The 22,899-nt window shown below is 35.9% G+C and overlaps 1 protein-coding gene across 1 annotated transcript in view; it reads right to left on the reverse strand.

Annotated features, from left to right (window-relative positions):
- TAF4B (TATA-box binding protein associated factor 4b) overlaps positions 1-22,899 on the reverse strand; it is a 132,081-nt gene that overhangs the window by 78,233 nt on the left and 30,949 nt on the right. The window contains exons 8-9 of the mRNA XM_044243243.1: positions 16,832-16,967; positions 16,048-16,153 (exon numbers count right to left, since the gene is read on the reverse strand). Coding sequence (XP_044099178.1) covers positions 16,048-16,153; positions 16,832-16,967 — 242 coding nt within the window. The remainder of the gene's footprint in view (positions 1-16,047; positions 16,154-16,831; positions 16,968-22,899) is intronic.

The following is a 22,899-nucleotide window of genomic DNA, read 5'->3' on the forward strand; positions in this document are numbered from 1 at the left end:
CTCAAGACCAAATTTTCATAGAACTGCCTTGCTCATTCTAAAATTCATGTTCAGTAGAATAACAAAGGTAAAGTGGAGACACTTTGGATAAAAAAGGATTAGAGAGAGGATTTGCTCTGCCAGATATAAAAATAAATAATGAAGGTACAATAACTGAAAGTGCAAAAATATTAACACAGAAATAAAAACACAGCACTAAAATGAAATTCTAGAAATGTACCATTGCATAAATAATAATTTACTATAAGATAAAGGTGGCATATCATTAAAAGGATAATGAATTCTTCAGTAAATACTGTTGAGACCCGCATTCCAACTGGGAAAAAGGTAATTTCTGCTACAGACATTTACAAAAATAAAATAATTGCTGAAGATGTAAAGGTATATGTACATATGTGAGAGGTGTGTGTATAGATATCTTGGAAGAAAATATGGAAGCACATCATTATGGACTCAGGATGAGGAAGGATTTGTTAGAATATAGTGAAATTCAAAAGTCATAAAGCATGGGAGCAATAAATCTAATACTGTGGTTTAAAGTCTTCTAAAACAAAGACTCTAAAAACAAAGTTATTAGTTAAAAGATTGGGAAAAAGATATTTATAACATACAACAAATACTCTCCTATATATGTCTAGAAAGCAATAAGCATTCAACAGATAAATGAGCAAAAGTAATATGCTAGAAATTTCCCAGAGAAAATACTAGTGGTGGCATTTTTGCTTCAGGCAGTAAGTGGACTAGATTTACTGAGGAAAAATTAGACGACATTCTAACTAGATCAGTCTAAGACATTTTCATTCCAGTGTTGGGTGCACAGAAGTTGTCAAAAAAGTTGTCAGTAAAAATAAGCAATAACCACACTCTAAAGGTAGAGCTAGCTGCCTTAGGGGCAAATGCCTGTGGCTGGCACTACTGCCTGGACCTCTGTTAAAGTGAAGAAAGTATATCTGAGACTTCTGGGTTAAGTCAGGTTCCCTATAACAGGTACTAAAGTGATCCCAAGTCAATAACCACCCCTTGTTCCCATGAGAAAGAAAGTCACAAATCCTCTCTAGAGTAAAGCAAACTCAGTTTAGGTCCTTAGGTTTAATTTGATCTACCCATCCAATGAGGTTTTAAACTCAGAAATTGTATTTTCTTACCTTTTTTTTTTGAGAGAGAGAAGGTGTGCACAAGGTGGGGGTGGAGGTGGTGAAAGGAGAGGGAAAGAGAGAATCCCAAGCAGGGTCCATGCCCAGCATGGAACCTGATGCAGGGCTTGCTTGATCTCAAGACCCTGACAGCATGACCTAAACCAAAATCAAAAGCCTGATGCTCAACTCATTCGGGTGCCTTACATTTTTCACTTCTAAATGTCCCTTTTTCAAATCACTGTATTCATTTTTTAAACAGAAAATTGTTCCCTGCTCAGTTTTGTGATTCCGCATTTTATTTCTAACCATTTCATAATAATTTTTCACATTGAATATTTGATCATCCAATGTTTGAAGTCACTGAGGTTTCAAATGTGCTGCTGTTTCATTGTAGTTTAACTCTCAGGGTGACTTTTCCTTATGTTTTACTTTTGAAGATGAACACATACATGGATACCAGAAAACCATGGATTGATATTTTTAAAGTACTGAAAGCCAAAAAAAAAAAAAAGTCAACCTATAATTCTACTATAACTCTATCACTCCTAACATCATCTATATAAATAACCTAAGGTAATCTAAAATTATCAGAAATATGATCCTAATAAGCTAATTAGCATAGGATTAAAGAAAAAAGCAATGTGCATTTCTATATCATAGTAACAGAATAGGTAGTTATTAAAAATATTTATAATAGCAATAAAAAGCTACCTAGGAATAAATACAACATATAAATACAACAAATTCTGTATAACCTGTGTAGATAAAATTATTTCACTTTATTGAAAGATGTTAAAGAAGGCATGCATAAGGAAAATATAAATTATAATTATAGATATAAGGCTCAAAATTATAAAGAAATCAGCTTAAGGAAAATGGACTCAATATTATGCCAATTCAAATTCCAGCAGACATTTTTGGTGGAATTTAAACTAATACTTAAATTTATATGTAACAGCAAAAACTCAAGAAAAGCCAACAACAGTGGAAGGGTGGGGTACGTAAGTTAAAAACAGAGAAGAAATAAAGGAGTACGTAAAGGAGATGCCTTAACAGATTCAAAATTTATTATGAAGCTATAGTAAACTGAGAAGCATGCTATTGGAAATGAACAAATTAACCAATAAGACAAAATAGGGATGGAAAAGATTAACTAAAAATCGTAGCCTAGAAAAGACTCTAGATGTGATGTAGGAGATACTATAGATCACTGAGGAAAGACAGAGTCTTCATTAATGCTGCTGGAACAAATGATTATGCATATAGGAAAGAATGAATTAGGATTTCTATCATATATTATAAGAAAAAACAAAACCAAAATCGAACCTGTTGACCAAGATTTAAATATAAGAAGTAAAATTTCAAAACTTTTAGAACACTGTAAAAGAGGCTATCTTTACGATATCAAGGAGCATATTCATATAAGCAATTCATAAAAGAAATTGCTAAATTCAATATTTTTGAAAAAAACACAACTACTTTGAAATGAAGAACTTCTGTTCCTCAAAATACACCATAAATGTACTGAAAACACTAATTCCAATAAATACTGGCATTACAGAAAAGTATAGAGTTACACTAGGATTTCTACTTAGTGACAGTCACTTATAACAGACAATTGTTGATTAAGAAAAACTAACAAGATTATTTGACCATAGAGTTGAGGGTCCATATCTGGGCTCTCTACTCTGTTCCACTGGTCTATGTGTCTGTTTTTATGCCAGCACCATGCTGTCTTGGTGATCACAGCTTTGTAGTAAAGCTTGAAATCAGGTAGCATGATGACCCCAGTTTTATTTTTGTTTTTCAACATTTCCTTAGCGATTTGGGGTCTCTTCTGATTCCATACAAATTTTAGGATTATTTGCTCCAGCTCTTTGAAAAATACCGGTGGAATTTTGATTGGAATGGCATTAAAAGTATAGATTGCTCTAAGCAGTATAGACATCTTAACAATGTTTATTCTTCCGATCCAAGAGCATGGAATGGTCTTCCATCTTTTTGTGTCTTCTTCAATTTCTTTCATGAGGGTTCTGTAGTTCCTCAAGTACAGATCCTTTACCTCTTTGGTAAGATTTATTACCTTATTACCTGGTAGGTTTATTCCCAGGTATCTTACGGTTCTTGGTGCTATAGTAAATGGAATCGATTCTCTAATTTCCCTTTCTGCATTTTCATTGTTAGTGTATAAGAAAGCCACTGATTTCTGTACATTGACTTTGTATCCTGCCACGTTGCTGAATTGTTGTATGAGTTCTAGTAGTTTGGAGGTGGAGTCTTTTGGGTTTTCCATATAAAGAATCATGTCATCTGCGAAGAGAGAGAGTTTGACTTCTTCATTGCCAATTTGGATACTTTTTATTTCTCTTTGTTGTCTGATTGCTGTTGCTAGGACTTCTAATACTATGTTGAACAAGAGTGGTGAAAGTGGGCATCCTTGTCGTGTTCCTGATCTCAACGGGAAGGCTGCAAGCTTTTTCCCATTGAGGATGATATTTGCTGTGGGTCTTTCATAGATAGATTATATGAAGTTCAGGAATGTTCCCTCTATCCCTACACTTTGAAGCATTTTAATCAGGAATGGATGCTGGATTTTGTCGAATGCTTTTTCTCCATCAATTGAGAGGACCATGTGGTTCTTCTCTCTTCTCTTATTAATTTGTTCTATCACATTGATTGATTTGCGAATGTTGAGCCATCCTTGTAGCCCAGGAATGAATCCCACCTGATCATGGTGGATAATCTTTTTAATGTGCTGTTGGATCCTGTTTGCTAGGATCTTGTTCAGAATCTTAGCATCCATATTCATCAGTGATGTTGGTCTGAAATTCTCCTTTTTGGTAGGGTCTTTGCCTGGTTTGGGGATTAAGGTAATGTTGGCTTCATAGAAATAGTCTGGAAATTTTCCTTCTGCTTCAACTTTTTGAAACAGCTTCAGGAGAATAGGTGTTATTTCTTCTTTGAAAGTTTGGTAGAATTCCCCAGGGAATCCATCAGGTCCTGGGCTCTTGTCCTGGGAGGTTTTTGATCACTGCTTCAATCTCATTACTAGATATCGGTCTATTCAGGTTGTGAATTTCTTCTTGGTTCAATTTTGGGAGTTTTTAGTTTTCCAGGAATGCAACCACTTCATCTAGGTTGCTTAGCTTATTGGCATATAACTGTTGATAATAACTTCTGATGATTGTTTCTACTTCCTTGGTGTTAGTTGTGATCTCTCCCTTTTCATTCATAATTTTATTAATTTGGGCTTTCTCTCTTTTCTTTTGGATTAGTGTGGCCAATGGTTTATCGATCTTATTGATTCTTTCAAAAAACCAGCTTCTAGTTTCACAAAATAGGAAAAAATATACAATGGAAAAAAGACAGTCTCTTCAATAAATAGTGTTGGGAAAACTGGACAGCTATATGTAGAAGAATGAAACTCAACCATTCTCTTACACCGTACACAAAGATAAACTCAAAATGGATAAAAGACCTCAGCGTGAGACAGAAATCCATCAGAATCCTAGAGAAGAATATAGGCAGTAACCTCTTCGATATCAGCCACAGCAACTTCTTTCAAGATATGTCTCCAAAGGCAAAGGAAACAAAAGCAAAAATGAACTTTTGGGACTTCATCAAAATCAAAAGCTTCTGCACAGCAAAGGAAACAGTCAAAAAAACAAAGAGGCAACCCATGGAATGGGAGAAGATACTTGCAAATGACAGTACAGACAAAAGGTTGATATCCAGGATCTATAAAGAACTCAAAACTCAACAATCAGACAATCATATAAAACTCAACAAAACAATCATATAAAAAATGGGCAGAAGATATGAACAGACACTTCTCCAATGAAGACATACAAATGGTTATCAGACACATGAAAAAATGTTCATTATCACTAGCCATCAGGGAGATTCAAATTAAAACCAAATTGAGATACCACCTTACACCGGTTAGAATGGCCAAAATTAACAAGACGGGAAACAACATGTGTTGGAGGGAATGTGGAGAAAGGGGAACCCTCTTACACTTTTGGTGGGAATGCAAGTTGGTGCAGCCACTTTGGAGAACAGTGTGGAGATTCCTCAAGAAATTAAAAACAGAGCTTCCCTATGACCCTGCCATTGCACTCCTGGTATTTACCCCAAAGATACAGATGTAGTGAAAAGAAGGGCCATCTGTACCCCAATGTTTACAGCAGCAATGGCCACGGTCACCAAACTGTGGAAAGAACCAAGATGCCCTTCAACAGACGAATGGATAAGGAAGATGTGGTCCATAGACACTATGGAGTATTATATTATGCCTCCATCAGAAAGGATGAATACCCAACTTTTGTAGCAACATGGATGGGACTGGAAGAGATTATGCTGAGTGAAATAAGTCAAGCAGAGACAGTCAATTATCATATGGTTTCACTTATTTGTGGAGCATAACAAATAGCATGGAGGACAAGGGGAGTTAGAGAGGAGAAGGGAGTTGAGGGAAATTGGAAGGGGAGGTGAACCATGAGAGACTATGGACTCTGAAAAACAATCTGAGGGTTTTGAAGGGGCAGGAGGTGCTAGGTTGGGGGAACCAGGTGGTGGGTATTAGAAAGCGCACAGATTGCATGGGGCACTGGGTGTAGTACAAAAACAATGAATACTGTTACACTGAATAGAAATTAAAAAAAAAAAAAAAGAAAGAAAAACTAACAAAGCCAGAACATTTTTTTTTAAGTCTGTTTGAAGGCAGAGACATGCCAAGGAAACCAGGTTTTGAGGAGACACAGTCCCAAGATAAAAGAAACTCACCAAAAGAAACCCAATTTTCTCTATGTTGTTTTCCTTTGGGCATGTGCAAATACCTGTGGAAGACAACACTAAGAAGCCATGAAGAGGGGACACCTGGGTGGCTCAGTTGGTTAAGGGTCTGCCTTTGGCTCAGGTCATGATCCCAGAGTCCTGGGATCAAGTCCCACACTGGGCTCCTTACTCAGCAAGGAGCTTGCTTCTCCCTCTGCCTGCTGCTCCCCCTGCTTGTGTGCGCTCATTCTCATGTGCGCGCGCTCTCTCTCTGGAAAATAAATAAGTAAAATAAAATCTTAAAAAAACAAAAAATGGGAAAAAAAAAAGCCATGCAGAGGGTAGGCAATATCATGAGGATGGCGAGACAGAAAGTTCGAGTTCAAGGTTTCTGAGGCTGCCAATATTCAGGGTGAAAGCCATGATCCTATAAAAGACCGAGGCACAAAGAAGCAGACTTGACATTGTGTGATTTTTCATTCAAAGCACTGAACACTGAGGCTCTGCAAAAAGCTTATGAAGAGCACTCTGAGAAGGATTCTGGGAGATGGCAGAAGAGCATCAGGAATCTGAATGGTATAACTACTTTGGAACTTTTGAATCTTTTGAAGGCTTCCAACTTCCAGGGGAAGGTTTGTAAGAAATTGGGGTTTTGGTCAATTTCAGCTGTTACTTGGCAAGGGCTACCCATCCCCCAGGCTCCAGCCCTGGTGCAAAGAGCAATGCACATGTATTAGAGCAGTCTGCACAGAGCTTGTGGCAACTAGGGTAGGGCGGGGGCGGGGAGGAGAAACTGTCCTCCAATTATCAGGAATATATGCTCAGATAACAGATTGTTTCTTCTGATCTCAGTGGTGCAGACTATGAGGTGGGTGGCCATTGTTGCTGCTACTCCTCCCTCTGTTTGCAAAGCCCTCATCCTCTAGCCAAAGTGACTTCTAAGGCATTTAAAGGGCCAGTCCCATTTTCCCCCATACCCTCATTTTCTTCTTTTGAAAGCCAGATATGAAAGATTAGGACATTCAAAGGCAACTGCATACATAGGGGAAATAAGAAAGTCACCAGACATACCCAGGGAAAAATCAAAAGCTAAAACAATCTAAAATCTAAAGTTTACACCTTAAGTTGATCCTACAACAAAAACAAAACACACACACACACACACACACACAAGACAAAAGGCAACAAGCCCTAGGGAATGGGAAGAAGGTAATTTCCAGGGACACTACATTATTAGAGTCAAATGTCCAATTTCAACAGAAAATCGTGAGACATACAAAGAAATAGGAAAGTATGACCAATTAAAAGGAAAAAATAATCCACAGAAACTATCTCTGAAAAAGACCCCAAGATAGATGTACTAGACAAAGACTTCAAAATAACTGTTTTAAAGATGCTCAAAAAACAGGGACATCTGGGTGGCTCAGTGGGTTAAGCGTCTGCCTTTGGCTCAAGTCATGATCTCAGGGTCCTGGGATCAAGCCCCGAATCAGGCTCTTAGCTTGGCAGGGAGCCTGCATCTCCCTCTCTCTCTGCCTGCCTACTTGTCATCTATCTGTCAAATAAAAAAAATCTTTAAAAAAAAAATAAAGATGTTAAAAAAACAAATGGAAGATATGAGGAGAGCCAAAAAAATTATGTATGAAAAAAATGGAAGTAACAATAAAGAGAAAATCTAAGGGGCACCTGGACGGCTCAGATGGTTAAGCACTGACATTGGCTCAGGTCAAGATCTCAGGGTCCTGGGGTGGAACCATGCATCAGGCTCCCTGCTCAGCTAGGAGTCTGCTTCTCCCTCTCCCTCTGCCCCTAACCCCCTGGCCTGTGCTTTCTCTCTCTCTCTCTCTCAAGTTAAAACAAACAAACAAACAAACAAACAAACAAAACACAAGAATGATCTCATATCAACAAAATAATTTTACAATTTCAGGAACTAGAAAACTAAAGGACAATCTAAACCCAAAGTAACATAAGGAAGGAAAAATAAAAATTAGAACAGAAATAAACAAAAGAGAATAGAAAAACAATAAGGAAAATTAACCCCAAAGCTGGCATTTGAAAAGATAGAAAAATGAACAAAACTTTAGCTAGACAAATAAAAAGAGACTTGAATTAACTAAAAACTGAAATGAAAGTAGAGACATCACTACTGATTCTGAAGAAATAAAAAAAATAATTAGAGAACACTAAGAAAACTATATGCAAAAAAAGAGAATAAACTAGATCAAATGGACAAATTCCTAGAAACACAAAACCTACCAAAAAAATCACAAAGAAAATCTAAATAGATCAAGAACTACTAAGGAGACTGAATTAGTAATAAAAAAATCTCCCAACAAATAAAAGCTCTGGCTCCACGGCGAATTATACCAAACATTTAAAGGAGAACTAATATCAAATCCTCTAAAACTTTTCCAAAAAACTGAAGAGGAGAAGATACTTCCTAACCCATTCTATGAAGCCAGCATTACCATGATACTAAAGCCAGACAAAAATACCATAAGGAAACTAAAAATTGGTGTGCCTATCTGACTCTGTTGGTACAGCATGTGACTCTTGATCTTAGAGTTGTGAGTTCAAGATCCACATTAGGCATAAGACTTAGTTTAAAAAAAGAAAAAAGGGGGGGGAGCCCCTGGGTGACACAGTTAAGTATCCAACTCTTGGTTTCAGCTCAAGTCATGATCTCAGAGCAGTGAGATCAAGCCTTGCCTTGGGCTCTGTGCTCAGTACAGACTCTGCTTAAAACTGTCTCTTCTTCTCCCTCTGCCCCTCACCTGCTCATGCTCTCTCTCAAATGAGTATTTTTTAAAAAATTAAAAACATTTAAAAGAAAACTATTGACCAATATCCCTTATGAACAATGATGCAAAATTCCTCCACAAAGTACTAACAAACTGAATTCGACAGCATATTAAAGGATCATACACCAAGACTAAGTGGGATTTACTCCTGGAGTACAAAGATGGCTCAATAGACAAATCTGATCAATTTAATACAGAAATAAAAATTTAACAAAAAGCAGGGGGGAAAGCCTCTGATCCTCTCAACTGATGTTGAGAAATAGTTTTACAAAATTCAACACCTTTTCATGATAAAAACATTAAAAGAACCAGGAATGGAAGCCAAGTTATCTCAACATAATAAAACAACATATGAAAAACTGGGGCACCTGGGTGGCTTAAGTGGGTTAGGCCTCTGCCTTCGGCTCGGGTCATGGTCTCAGGGTCCTGGAATCGAGCCCCACATCAGGCTCTCTGCTTAGCGGAGAGCCCGCTTCCCCCACTCTCTCTCTCTGTCTGCCTCTCTGCCTACCTGTGATCTCTGTCAAATAAATACATAAACTCTTTTTAAAAAAATGTTTGAAAAACACACAGTGAAAAACGTATTCAATAATGAAAGACTGAAAACTTTGCCTCTAAGATCAAGAACAAGATAAAGATATTAACTTTGGCTTCTTCTATTCAACCTGGTAGTGGAAGATCTAGTCAGAGCAATTACACAAGAAAAGAAGTAAGAGAATCCAAATTGGAAAGGAAGAAGTAAAATTATCTCCATTCCCACAGACAACATGTTCCATGTGTTAGAAAACCCTAAAGATTTCACAAAAAGTTAGAATTAATAAATGCACTGAACAAAGTAGCAGGATACAAAGTCAACACACTAAAAAATCAGTTACAAGGAACACCTGGGTGGCTCAGTCATTAAGCATCTGCCTTCAGCTCAGGTCATGATCCCAGGGTTCTGGGATCAAGTCCCACATCAGGCTCTCTGCTCAACCAGGAAGCCTCTTCTCCCTCTCCCTCTGCCTGCCAATTCCCCCTGCTTGTGTTGCCTCTCTTGCTGTGTGTGTCCCTCTGTCGAATAAATAAAATCTCTAAAAAAAATTTTTTTTAAATCAGTTACATTTCTATACATTAACAATGGACAATTTGTGAAGGAAGTAAGAAATTACATTTACAATAGCATCAACAAAAATAAATAGTAATAAATTTAACCAAGAAGCCAAAAGACTTGCACAATGAAAACTATAAAATGTTGAAAGAAATTAGACATAAATGAATAGAAATGCCCCATATTCACGGACTGCAAATATTACTAAGATGTCATGTTACCCAGAACAATCTACAGATGTAATGCAATTCTCTATCAAATCCCAGTGACATTTTTTGTAGAAATAGAAAAACCCAACTTACAATTCACATGGAACTCAATGGACCCTGAATAGCCAAACAATCCTGAAAAGAAAAGATGGAAGACCCACTTCCTGATGTCAAAATTTACTACTATGCTATAGAAATCAAGATAGTGTGGTACTAATATAAAGACTGACAAATAACCAAATAAAACGGAACAGAGAATACATAAATAAACCCTTACATATTATGTTCAAATGATTTTTGACAAGGGTGCCAAGACTTTTCAGTGGGTAAGGATACTATTTTTAGCAATACTATAAAGATGAAGAAACTGGGTATCTACATTAAAATGGGTGATGCTGGACCTTTACCTAATGCCATATACAAAAATTAACTGAAAAAGGGATCAAAAACCAGAAAGGGTAAAAAAAATATAGGACCAAAAACTGTAAAACTCTTAGAAGAAAACAGGACAAAAGCTTTACAACATTGGATTTGGCAATAATTTCTTGGATATAACACCAAAGGCATAAGCAGCAAAAGAATATTAAACAAACTGGATTTCACAAATTTTGTGCTTCAAAAGACATTAACTTTAGAGTAAAAAGGCAATCCACAGAGGAAAATATTTGCAAATCATACATCCAATAAGGGAGAAATATACAGAATATAAAATTCAATAACAAAAAAATCTGATTATAAAATGGGCAAAGTACTAGAAAGTTATCCAAAGAAGATATACAAATGGCCAATAAGCACAAGAAAAGATGACATCACTAATCATTAGGGAAATGCAAATCAAAACCACAAAGAAATGCCACCTACATCTATTATGAAGACTATTACCAAAGAAAACAAAACTAGAAAATAACAAGTGTTGGCAAGAATGTGGAGAAATTTGAACTCCTGTGCACTGTTGACGGGAATGTAAAATGGTACAACTGCTATGGAAAACAGTATAAGAGATCCTCAAAAAATTAAAAATAAATACCATATGATCCCATAACTCCATTTCTGGATATATAACCAAAAGAACTGAAAACAAACTTCAAGATATTTGTATGTCCGTGTTCATAGTAGCATCATTCACAATAATTAAAATGTGAAAGACACTCAACTGTCCACTAAAAGATGAGTGGATAAACAACAGAATGTAATTCAAAGGAAATTCTGACTTATGCTACAACATGGATCAATCTTTGAGGACATTATTCTAAGTGGAATAAGCCAGTCACAAAAAGACAAATACTGTGTAATTCCATTTACATGAGACTGTTGTAGTCAAAATCACAAAGATAGAAAAGTAAATGTTGGTTGCCAGGGGCTGGTGGGGGGAAGGGAAGAATGAGGACTAATTGTTTAAAAGGTGGTTTCATTTTATAAAATGAAAAGAGTTCTGGAGATAGACAGTGATGATGGTTGTATAACAACATGAATGTACCTACTGCCACTTAAAAATGGTTAAGATGGTAAATTTTCTGTTATGTATATTTTCCAAAAAAAATTTTTTTTAAAGATTTTATTTATTTATTTGACAGACAGAGATCACAAGAAAGCAGAGAGGCAGGCAGGGGGGTGGGGAAGCAGGCTCCCTGCTGAGCAGAGAGCCTGATGTGGGGGCTCAATCCCAGAATCCTGGGATCACGACTTGAGCCAAAGGCAGAGACTTTAACCCACTGAGCCACCCAGGCGCCTCCAAAATTTTTTTAAAAATGGAAAAATTAAGAATTAAGACAGTTTACAACAACAACAACAAAAGCATGGTGAATTTTAAGCACTCTTAAAGTACAGAGGAAATAAAAATTGGGGTTCAGAGTCCAACAAAGAGAAAAGCACCCTAACTCTTAGTTGAAACTCTTAAGGGACTACATCCTAGAGCTAGGAGAACCAAAGGGACACACAGAATCTTGGAAAGATTACAACCTAGCTTTGAACCAGCTCAATTACTGACTATATTGAGGCAATCTGCTCCTCTACTGCCAAACAGAAAATTGGGCAAATTCTCTTTCTGGAGGCAACTAATCCAAAACTCCTGTAATTATTTTTTAAACATATCTGACACTGACTCAAAAAAAATTACTAGGTGGAGACCAAGAAACAGGACAAAAAAGCCAGGTAAAAGAGAGACTTACAGTTAACATGGGTATTAGCAATATTAGGCATGGACTTTAAAATAAGCATGATTAATTGTAAGAACACAGAAGATAAAATACTTCTACCAGCTCAGTTGGTTAAGCATCCACTCCTGAGACTCTGGATTTTGGCTCATGTCATGATCTCAAGGTTGTGAGATCAAGCCCTCCCTTGCCTTGGCTCTGTGCTGGGGTGTGGAGCCTGCTAAAGATTTTTTCTCTCTCCCCACTGCTGCTACCCCACTCCCTGCCCAGGAAAAAAGATACCTCCATCAGATAACAATAATATTTAAAAAAAAAAATGGAACTTATGATTTCTGGTAATGGCAGAGTTAACTTGATTAATAATTACAAAATCAACATACAACTTTTAAAAAGGCAACCATTTTAAAAAGACAAATCTGGGGCACCTAGGTGGCTGAGTCAATTAAGCTTCTGCTTTCTGCTCAGGTCATGATCCCAGTGTCCTGGGATCAAGGCTGCATCCAGCTCCTTGCTCCGCAGGGGGTCTGCTTCTCCCCATCTCTCTACCCCTCCCCATGCTTGTGTGTATACTCTCCTTCTCTAAAATAAAAATATTTTTTTAAAAATAAAAAAGATAAATCTATGAGCCCCTGGGTGACTCAGTCAGTTAAGCATCCATCTTTTGGTTTTGGCTCATATCATGATTTTGGGGTCCCAGGACTGAACCCCATGTTAGGCTCCCCACTCACCAGGGAGCCTGCTTGAGATTCTTTCCCTCTGACACTACCCTCAAGCTTACTCTCCCTCCCTCTCTTTCTTTAAAATAAATGTCTTAAAATTAAAAATACAAATCTAAACTACAATGACAGGAAACTAGTCAGTGGCTGACTGGAGTGTAACAAGGGGACTGGCTAGGAAAGAGCACCAGGAAGCTTTTGGGGTGTTGAAAATAGTCTATGTATCTTGACTGACACAGACTAAACACACTGCTTTAGAAAACAATGATGTCTGCCTAGATGTCCATCTTCTAACATTTCCTCCCAAAACAACACAAAATAAAGAAAACCACAATGTCAGCATAACTCAAAGAATATCCAAACTTCAAAATAAGTATAAGTGGAAAAGAAAAAAAAAGGGGGGGGGAACAAATCCCACTGAAGGCTCTCTTGTCCTCTGCCTATCAGTTCTCCACACACTCACTCCCAACCACCTATGTGCTCCTACATCATCTGACTTAAGGCCTGTGGAAAAATCAGACTAAGAAAACTGCTGTAAAGAGGCCAGAGAATTGGCGGCAGTGGCAGGCATAAGGATGAAATATTCTATCAGAAGACAGACCAAGTACATCCCAAATCAGAAAAAAATAAAAAGATATCCTAGTAGATCATAGTATGAGCTACATTTAATTAAACCTCACAGACTTACATGTGTAAGCTTAGGGGTGGGGAACGAAAATGGGGAAAGGAAAAATTGATATAGTGCTGCAGACAAGAGAATCAAGGAGGTTTTTCATAGGCCAGAAATGCGACCAAAACCCTATTAAGACACATTCAAGAACAGTGTAAAAACAATGAAGAAAATGAAAAGGAGATAAAAGAGATAAAACTAGATCAGAAGCAAAATAATGGGAAGTAAGGAAGGTAAAAAGAATAAAATCCATACTACCGCATTCCATGGAGAGTAAAACATAAAACAATGGACTAGAACTAATATTTCAAACCACAATCCAAGAAAACTTCACAGACATTTATTTAAGAGACCAGAATCCACATATTAAAAGGGCCAACTGGTAACCTGGGAAAGTGAAGTCAGAATGGTCAATGTCTCACTGTACATCTTAATATAAAAATATTAGATTTCAAAGATAAATAAATTCTCAAGGCCTAAATAAGTAAATAAAACAAATATCAAGACAATAGTTGAGAAGCATTTTTAAAAATGCAATACAAAATGTTAATTTCAAATCCAGCTAGCTGTCCTTCAAGTATGGAGGACACTGAAACAGTTTTTAACATATAAGAATTTAGAATATTCTATACCAAAAGAGCCTTTTCTTGAGTAGATGAACTTCATCCAACCAAGAGATAACTAAGAAAAATTCAGAGAAAGGAATGAAGATGATCATTTTAATATAAAAGTAGACATACAGGGGCGCCTGGGTGGCTCAGTTGGTTAAAGCCTCTGCCTTTGGCTCAGGTCAAGATCTCAGGGTCCTAGGGTCCAGCCCCACATCTGGCTCTCTGCTCAGCGGGGAGCCTGCTTCTCCCTCTCTCTCTCTCTGTCAAATAAATAAAATCTTAAAAAAAAAAAAAAAGTAGACCAATAACTAAAAATCGATGGAGATGAGGAATAAAGACTAAAGTACAAATGTTTTTATACTGTGACAAAGAAATGACACAACTAAAACTGGGAAAAGGTTGAGGAAGAAGAAAGTGGATTTTTGTATAGGTAATAGGCAGAAATTAAAAGAATATCAATAAAAGAAGGACAAACTTAAAACTGTAATGCTTCTAGAATAAATCTTTGTAAGCTAGAGTTGCACAAACATTTCTTGGATAAAACATGAAAAGCATAATCTACAAAGAAAAACAATGAACTGAACTTTAGCAAAATTAAATGTTTGCTCTGTGAAAGACACTGGTGAGCAATGATGTAACACACTACAAAGAAATTTTTCCCAAATCACTCCATGGCAAAAGACATGGATCTTGGATACATAAAAATGCTAAAAACTCAACCATATGAAAACAAATAACTCAGTAAGAAAAACTGGGCAAAAAATTTGAACACGCACTTCACTGAAGAAGGTGTATGGATAGCAAATACATACAAGAACAGATGCTCAAGGTCTTTAATCATTAGGAAAATGCAAATTAAAATCACAAAAATAACCACAATATACTTATTAGAATGGCAAAAATCAAAAGAACTGACAATACCAATACCAAGAGCTGACCAAGTTGAAGAGCAAATGAACTCTTATCATTGCTGGTAGAAATGCAAAATCGTAGTTCTTTTGGTAAACAGTTTGCTAGTTTCTTAAATAGTTAAACACATTCCTAGTGATCCAACAGTCATATTCCTAGATATTTACTACAGAGAAAAGAAAAACTATGTTCACATAAAAATCTGTATATAAATGTTTATAGCATCTTTACAGATCATTGTCAAAAAGCAGAAATGACCCAATGTCAATCAACAGGAAAAAGGACAGATTTACATTTATACAAAGATTACTTCTCACCAATATAAAAGAACACTCTTCTAATACTCAAAATGATATGACTGAATCTCAAAACATGCAGAATGAAAAAAGATGCAAAAAGGCTAATGTAATTTTTCATTTATGTGAAGTTTAAGAATAGACAAAATTGATCTATAGAGACGGATGTAAGAATAGCAGCTGCTGGAGGGAGGGGTCAAAGGTAATTGATTTGAAAGGAGCATGAAGGTGAAGGATATATTCAGTATCTTGATTATATAGGGATATATGCTTATCAAAATTCATAGAAATATATACTTAAGATTTGTGTACTTGTTTATAAATTATACTCAATAAAGTATTGTCAGCTTTTTAAGGCATCAATATATTTACTTCATAAGTATTATTCTTTCATCTTTTTTAAACCAGATTAAATTTTAACTATTTCCTTTAACCAGACCAAATTTTTTTTTTAAAGATTTTATTTATTTATTTGACAGAGAGAGATCACAAGTAGGCAGAGAGGCAGGCAGAGAGAGAGAGAGGAGGAAGCAGGCTCCCTGCTGAGCAGAGAGCCCGATGTGGGACTCGATCCCAGGACCCTGAGATCATGACCTGAGCTGAAGGCAGCGGCTTAACCCACTGAGCCACCCAGGAGCCCCTAACCAGACCAAATTTTAACTATTTATTTTCTTTACCTGAAGGATGTTGTTCCATTTTCTTTTACTTTATTGTTCTGAACAGGAGATGCTTGGAGTGACAGAATCTTATTTCCTGTCAGGGTAATTTGCTTTAGAATGGAAGCTATACAAACAAAGGAAGAAAGAAAAATGAATTTTTTAAAAAAAATCATGCCATATTTGGAAAAATGCAGAATAACAGCTTTTAGTATACACAAAATAATCAAAGAAAATTTCAAGCTGTCCTAGAACTATGTTTAAATTCAAAAATGACAATGAATATATTCCCTAAACAAGCAATCATTTATAAAATCAAGACCTCTCCATTTCTTTTTACATGGTCTTCAAACAGTCTACAGAATTACCGGCATTATAAAAACATGCAGAAAAAGTGACAGGTGATAAATGTTAATAATATATTATTTATATTTGTAGATTTAAAAAATACATGAAATCTCTAACTTTTACGTGTAAGAATGATTTCAAACTTAGAAAAAGTACAGTCTAAAAAGAAATAAAGTTATAGCAATTTTTATGTTAAAAAGTGCTTTACTTACAAACAGGTTATTCTAATTCCAAAATACCATGAGCAGCTGCTTCTTTTATTCTAAAGCAACACATATCCCTAAAAAGTAGGCTATGTATGTACAAAGAATGTACTAAATGTTTATTTTTCAGCCCTCCCTCCTAGGTCTTATTTAAAAGACTATCTTCTCTTAATATAACAATAAAAAAAGAGAATACAAAAATCCCATCATATTCTAAACCCAGTGTGATGAGGCAGGGATGGATTGGGGTCTACCTGGAGGAAACTGGCTGGTAGGTATTGCGGTGCTCACTGGCATCTTCTTCGGTCCAGATTTCTGAATCGTCAATGCTGAGGAATGGGAAAGTGTGGTCACTTGTTTTGCAACACCTCCTGAAGGCTGCTGGACTACCTGAAACAATGAGAACTATTAATACAGTCATTCAACTTAACCTGCTTTAGAAAAGAACAAGCTTTCAGCTGTAACAGTAGAAGTGACTGTGCTCACTTAACTGTAAATATACCTTTACATCAGCAAAATGAAAGTCTACTTAAAATTTATATTTGTACATCACAAAATTATCTTGTTCAATATCACACAATATATTTTATTTTTAGAGTGGAATTCAAATTTGCATTATATACTGCCGAACTTAAACCTCCTTTTGGGTCCTATTTTCATTTTTTAACTTATGGAAATTTTCAAATATATACAAAAGTAGAGAGAAAAATAAAATGAAACCACCTATTCCATTATTACCCAGCTTCAACAATGACTAATTCTTTACCAATCCTGTTTTATCCATTCCCACTCATTTTCTCACCATCCTCAAATATTTTTTTAAAAATCCCCAGTATATCTTTTTATCCCTAAATATTTCAAAATATATTTCTAAAAGATAAGAACTTTTAATGAGCTGCTTCTTACAAGTCTCTGGAAAAAAACAATTCTAGGGCAGTCTCTAAGAGAACAGTTCAAGAAATCCAAAGGGCAAGGGTTGGGGATAAAATAAGAGATATTAAAATAATAGTAGGGCCTTATTTTTAGCTCAAAGAAGGAAAGTCAAAATAGCAGAGCTTCATATTTTCACTTCAAAAAAGAAAAAGTCCACTATTGATAGTGAACTACTTAAAAGTCCTTAAACTCACATATGGTTAATATAAGTAATTCAGGAGAAAGATTTCTGAACAGATTTTGGGGATAGGATTTATTCTGTTCTCTAATTTTTTGTAAATAAAATACAAAATTTAGTTGTATTAGTAAACAAAACTAACTCACAAGAAACTCAAAATGCCCCAGTAAAGAATCCCATGGGAACTAAAGCCCATATAGAAGAAATACAAGTTGGAATAATTTAACTGCCATCATTCTATAAAAAGACACTCTTGAAGGACAGAATGAACTCTTGAAAACAATGATGTATTTCAATAAATTGAGATTATAAATTGAGTTGCACTGTAAAGTATTAGGGGTCAGATTTATGCTCTACAAAGTAACAATTTGATAGATGAACACATAAAAGAAGATATGGTATACATACAATGGAATAGTACTCAGCTACAAAAAGAATAAAATCTTGCCATCTGCAACAACATGGATGGACCTAAGACAGTATTATACACTAAGTGAAAAAAGTCACAAACTTCCAGTTATAAAATAAGACACATGAATACAATATATAGTATATAGAATACAGTTAATAATATTTTAATAACTTCGTATGATGACAGATGATACCTATGTTTAGTGTAGTAATCACTTCCTAATGTATTTAAATGTTGAACATTACTATGTTGTATGTTGAAACTAATACTGTGGGGGCGCCTGGGTGGCTCAGTGTGTTAAAGTCTCTGCCTTCGGCTCAGGTCATGATCCAAGGGGCCTGGGGTCGAGCCCCACATTGGGCTCCCTGCTCAGCAGAAGCCTGCTTCCTCCTCTCTCTCTGCCTGCCTCTCTGCCTACTTGTGATCTCTGTCAAATAAATAAATAAAATCTTTAAAAAAAAAAAAAAGAGAGACTTAATACTGTGTATCAACTGTACTTCAAAAAAAATTTTTATATGTGTATGCATAGAGAAAGGTCTGTAAGTTAAAAAACAAACTGATTATTTCCTAGGATTCTACTGCAGGGTAATTTTGCTTTCTACTTTGTGTATTTATTATATATTTTACAGGTATCTACATTACTTGCTTTTTTATGATTAGCATAAGCTACATTTATAATTAGAAAAATAATAAAGTTGAAGTTTCAAATAACTAAAAATGAGAATATTATTAGAAAAAAATACATTCTACAAAATAATATACATTCAGAGTCACATTATGCATTCAGACTGAAATTCAACAGAAACACTCTAACAATTTTGGCTTATCTTCCTATTCACATTTTCTTCCTTAATATCCTTTATTAAGTATTCTTTTCCAGTATTTTGTGAAAAACAGTAATAAAATATTAGTGAAGTGTTTATGAGTTAATCTTCATACCATTTAGATAGGTACTCAAATAACAGCCGAAAGGCCTGCCCTGGAGGTGGACACAGCTTGGTTGTGTGCACCCTCAGCTATAAAGAGTGGGGGATGGGGCGAAAAGGGGTGGGCCCCATGAGACCTCAGCACCAGTGTGTAGCCCTGGCAAGAACAAGCTGGGCAAAGCAAGCCTCAGTGCCTCAGTGCCCACTGTAGGATCCTGGGTGTGCCTCACTCTGCCTACAGCACAACTGGGGTCAAGATCATACATGCAGAGGAAGGCAAATATGCTGGTTAAAAATATATAGAGGCACATGGATGGCTAAATGGCGGAGCAAGCGACTCTTGATCTTGGGGTTGTGAGTTCAAGCCCCACCTTGGTGTAGTGATTAAATAAAACCTCAAAAAAGTGCACACACATATATATATCCCTAACTTTACAAATTTAATTTATATTTATTACATATATATTAAATATAGAAATATATATTATATGTGATATTTATATATACCATGAAGTTCTGAGCTGGGATTTAACAATCCTGGATCCCTCTCATTCCGTATCTTAATAACTATAACACTTGAAGCAGCATATGTGTGGAATACTCCTGCACACTTGCTGAACAAAATAAAATACAATGAATGAGAAAGTATAAGTGAATTCATTATTCTTTCAAAGAAGTACCATTTAAAACAACAGTGTTAGAATAGCATTTATGGAGACTGAAATGATCATAGATTGAAATTCACATAAAGAGGTATTTACTCCTACTTGGCAAGCAAAAGAAAGAGCTATTATATTTTTAAAAACTTAAGTCCTTTACTTAATTTCTCTCCAAAAGGCCACTAGACAGGAAAATCAATAAATAGTACATACCTTAGCCTTTCCTTTTGACACATCAAATTCTGATGTTTTATTTGGATGTTAACATAAAATACGGCTCTAGTAATTTACAGAAATACAGGTCTAGTGCTTCACAGTACTACCTGGGTTTTTTTTTAAAGACTTTATTTATTTAGTTATTTATTTGAGAGAGAGAGATTGAGAGAGTGAGAGAAGGAGAGAGAGAGAGAGAATGACAGAGGGAAAAGGGTCAGAGGGAGAAGAAGACTCCCCACTTAGCAGGGAGCCTCATGCAGGACTTGATCGTGGGATTCCATGATCATGACCTGAGCCAGAGGCAGTTGCTCAACCAACTGACCCACCCAGGTGCCCATTACTTAAGGATTTTTTTTTACATTAATTATGATTTTTACATTATGCTCCAGGATATCAGACAAGGAACTATTCGTAAATTTCATAGGGAAAGGTTGCAAAGAAACACAAGTGCGGATGAAACAAATAGATAAGGATGCCTTACTTTTTTTTTTTTTTTAAAGATTTTATTTGAGAGAGAGAGAGAGAGAGCACATGCGAGCAGGGAGTGGGGAGAAGGAAAGAATCTCAAGCAGACTCCTCACTAAACGAGGAGCCTGATGAAGATTGATCTCACAACCCTGAGATTATGACCTGAGCCAAAATTAAGAGTCCAGCACTTAACCAACTGAGCCACCCAGGTGATCCCATCCCTTACACTTTCCTTTCCCTGTATTTCAACCCTCACCTACTCCCCTGTTCATAAATACACAACAATCAAATTCTTACCTCTAATCAAGTAGTACATACACACACAGTGATTGGAATCAAGGTATTATCTCCTCTAATTTCTACATAATATTCAGTATGTGATTACTGGCATGCACTTGGTAGGATGAGTTCTAGAAAACAGAGGACCCTAACTATACAAAAGCTGCAGCTTTACAGTCAGAAAATACATGTTAGTTGCCAACTATTTCTCAGTAACAGCCAATACGTGGTTCTTGTACCACTATTTCCTTAACTTCTGGGACAATGGCATACATCACTAAATGGCATCACTTCTATATACCTTATCCAGTCTCAGAATCTTAACATAGAGCTCCAGTAAAATCCTACAAAGAAAGTTGAAACTTGGGCGCCTGGGTGGCTCAGTTGGTTAGGCAATTGCCTTCAGCTCAAGTCATGATCCTGGAGCCCCAGAATTGAGTCCCGCATCGGGCTCCCAGCTACATGGGGAGTCTGCTTCTCCCTCTGACCTTCTGCTCTTTCTCTCTCAAATAAATAAATGAAATCTTAAAAAAAAAAAAAAGAAAGAAAGAAAGAGAGAGAGAAAGGAAGAAAAGAAAGTTAAAACTTGTTTTGCCATATACAGTCTATATTAAAACTCAATCTTGATAAACTTCAGAATACACTGTTTCTTTCATTTAAAGGGCCTTCTAAACACTTAAAAATGTGCTCAAATGAATTCTTAATTATATTACCAGCCTTTATAGGAGTCTATAAATGCTGCTTAAAATTGAGAACCTATCAATTTCTGTTAAAAACTTAAATGTGCTTATTGTGTGATTTGATTTATATGAAATTCTAGAACAAGCAAAAATAACCTGTGGAAGAAAATCGTCTACCTTTCCTCTCACTCTTTTTTTTTTTTTTTTAAAGATTTTTATTTATTTATTTGACAGAGACAGATCACAAGTAGGCAGAGAGGCAGGCAGAGAGAGAGGAGGAAGCAAGCTCCCCGCTGAGCAGAGAGCCCGATGCGGGACTCGATCCCAGGACCCTGAGATCCTGACCTGAGCGGAAGGCAGCGGCTTAACCCACTGTGCCACCCAGGCGCCCTTTCCTCTCACTCTTAATAGAATGCAGAAAGAAAAAGTGCTTAAATCTAGATCCTTAGGTCAGTTCAATATGAAAATGAGAGTGAACTACTTGAGCCAATGAAGTAATTAATGAGTAGGGAGAAAAGAAACAAGATCAATTTTTACCTCAAGTTCTCTAATAAAAATACTGGCCACCAGCATACTCAGAAACTAAAGTTTGTACCTTGAAAATACTTCTTGTCCAGTGAAAACTGAAGTCAGAGTCAGTCAGCAGAATTATGTCTCATAGGCTATTTCATATAAAAATGTATTGGTTGAAAATTCTTTAATGTTCTACCTTACTTTAAAATAATTAGGTAGCAGAAGAAAATTTGATGTACAAAAACACATTTTTTTCTGATATTCTGGATTAGTTTGTTTTAGGAGACCATCTTTACTTCAATATAATGAAATGGAAAATGGCCACATTTAATAATACACTAATTTTTTTTTGTCCTATATCTACAAAAGAGTAATATTTGGAGAATGTTGAACATACTGACCATTTATTTATCAAATATCAACAATTCTGTTAAGGAAGAAATGCAAGTAAAAGAGTCACTCAGGGAAATACATATCTGAAATAGGGAATATATCCATGATAATACTCAAACTTTCTGCCCTATCTCTTAATATAAAGTATTTCTGGGCACCTGGGTGACTCAGTCAGTTAAGCCTCTGCCTTTGGCTCAGGTCATGATCCCAGAGTCCTAGGATTGAGCCCTAAGTCAGGCGCCATGCTCAGAGGAAAGACTGCTTCTCCCTCTACCCCTCCTCGCCAACTGTGATCTCTCCCTCTCTCCCTCTCAGATAAAATAAATAAAATCTTTAAAAAAATAAATAGGTATAAAATATTCTAAAAGATATTCAAGTGATATATAAATATAAGATTACTACTAGCAAGAGTAACAACATTCAGTTTACTCTCTAAATTTTTTTCCTCTCAGCTTTTTTTTCTAAAAATACAGACCAGGAATCTTGAATTAACTTTCTCATTCATGAATTTTATTCATACATATTGTGAATTTGAGAGGCTTATTTTTTAATTTTTATGTGGTAGAATTTGTTACTAAAATGTATCAAATTTAATTCTAAAAATGATCAGATTGAAATTAAAATTTAGTTTTTCTCTATTAAATTAGCTTTTGCTAATTAAGTTT

This window comes from Neovison vison, chromosome 3 (assembly GCF_020171115.1).
Source record: "Neovison vison isolate M4711 chromosome 3, ASM_NN_V1, whole genome shotgun sequence".
Taxonomy (NCBI): Eukaryota; Metazoa; Chordata; class Mammalia; order Carnivora; family Mustelidae; genus Neogale; species Neogale vison.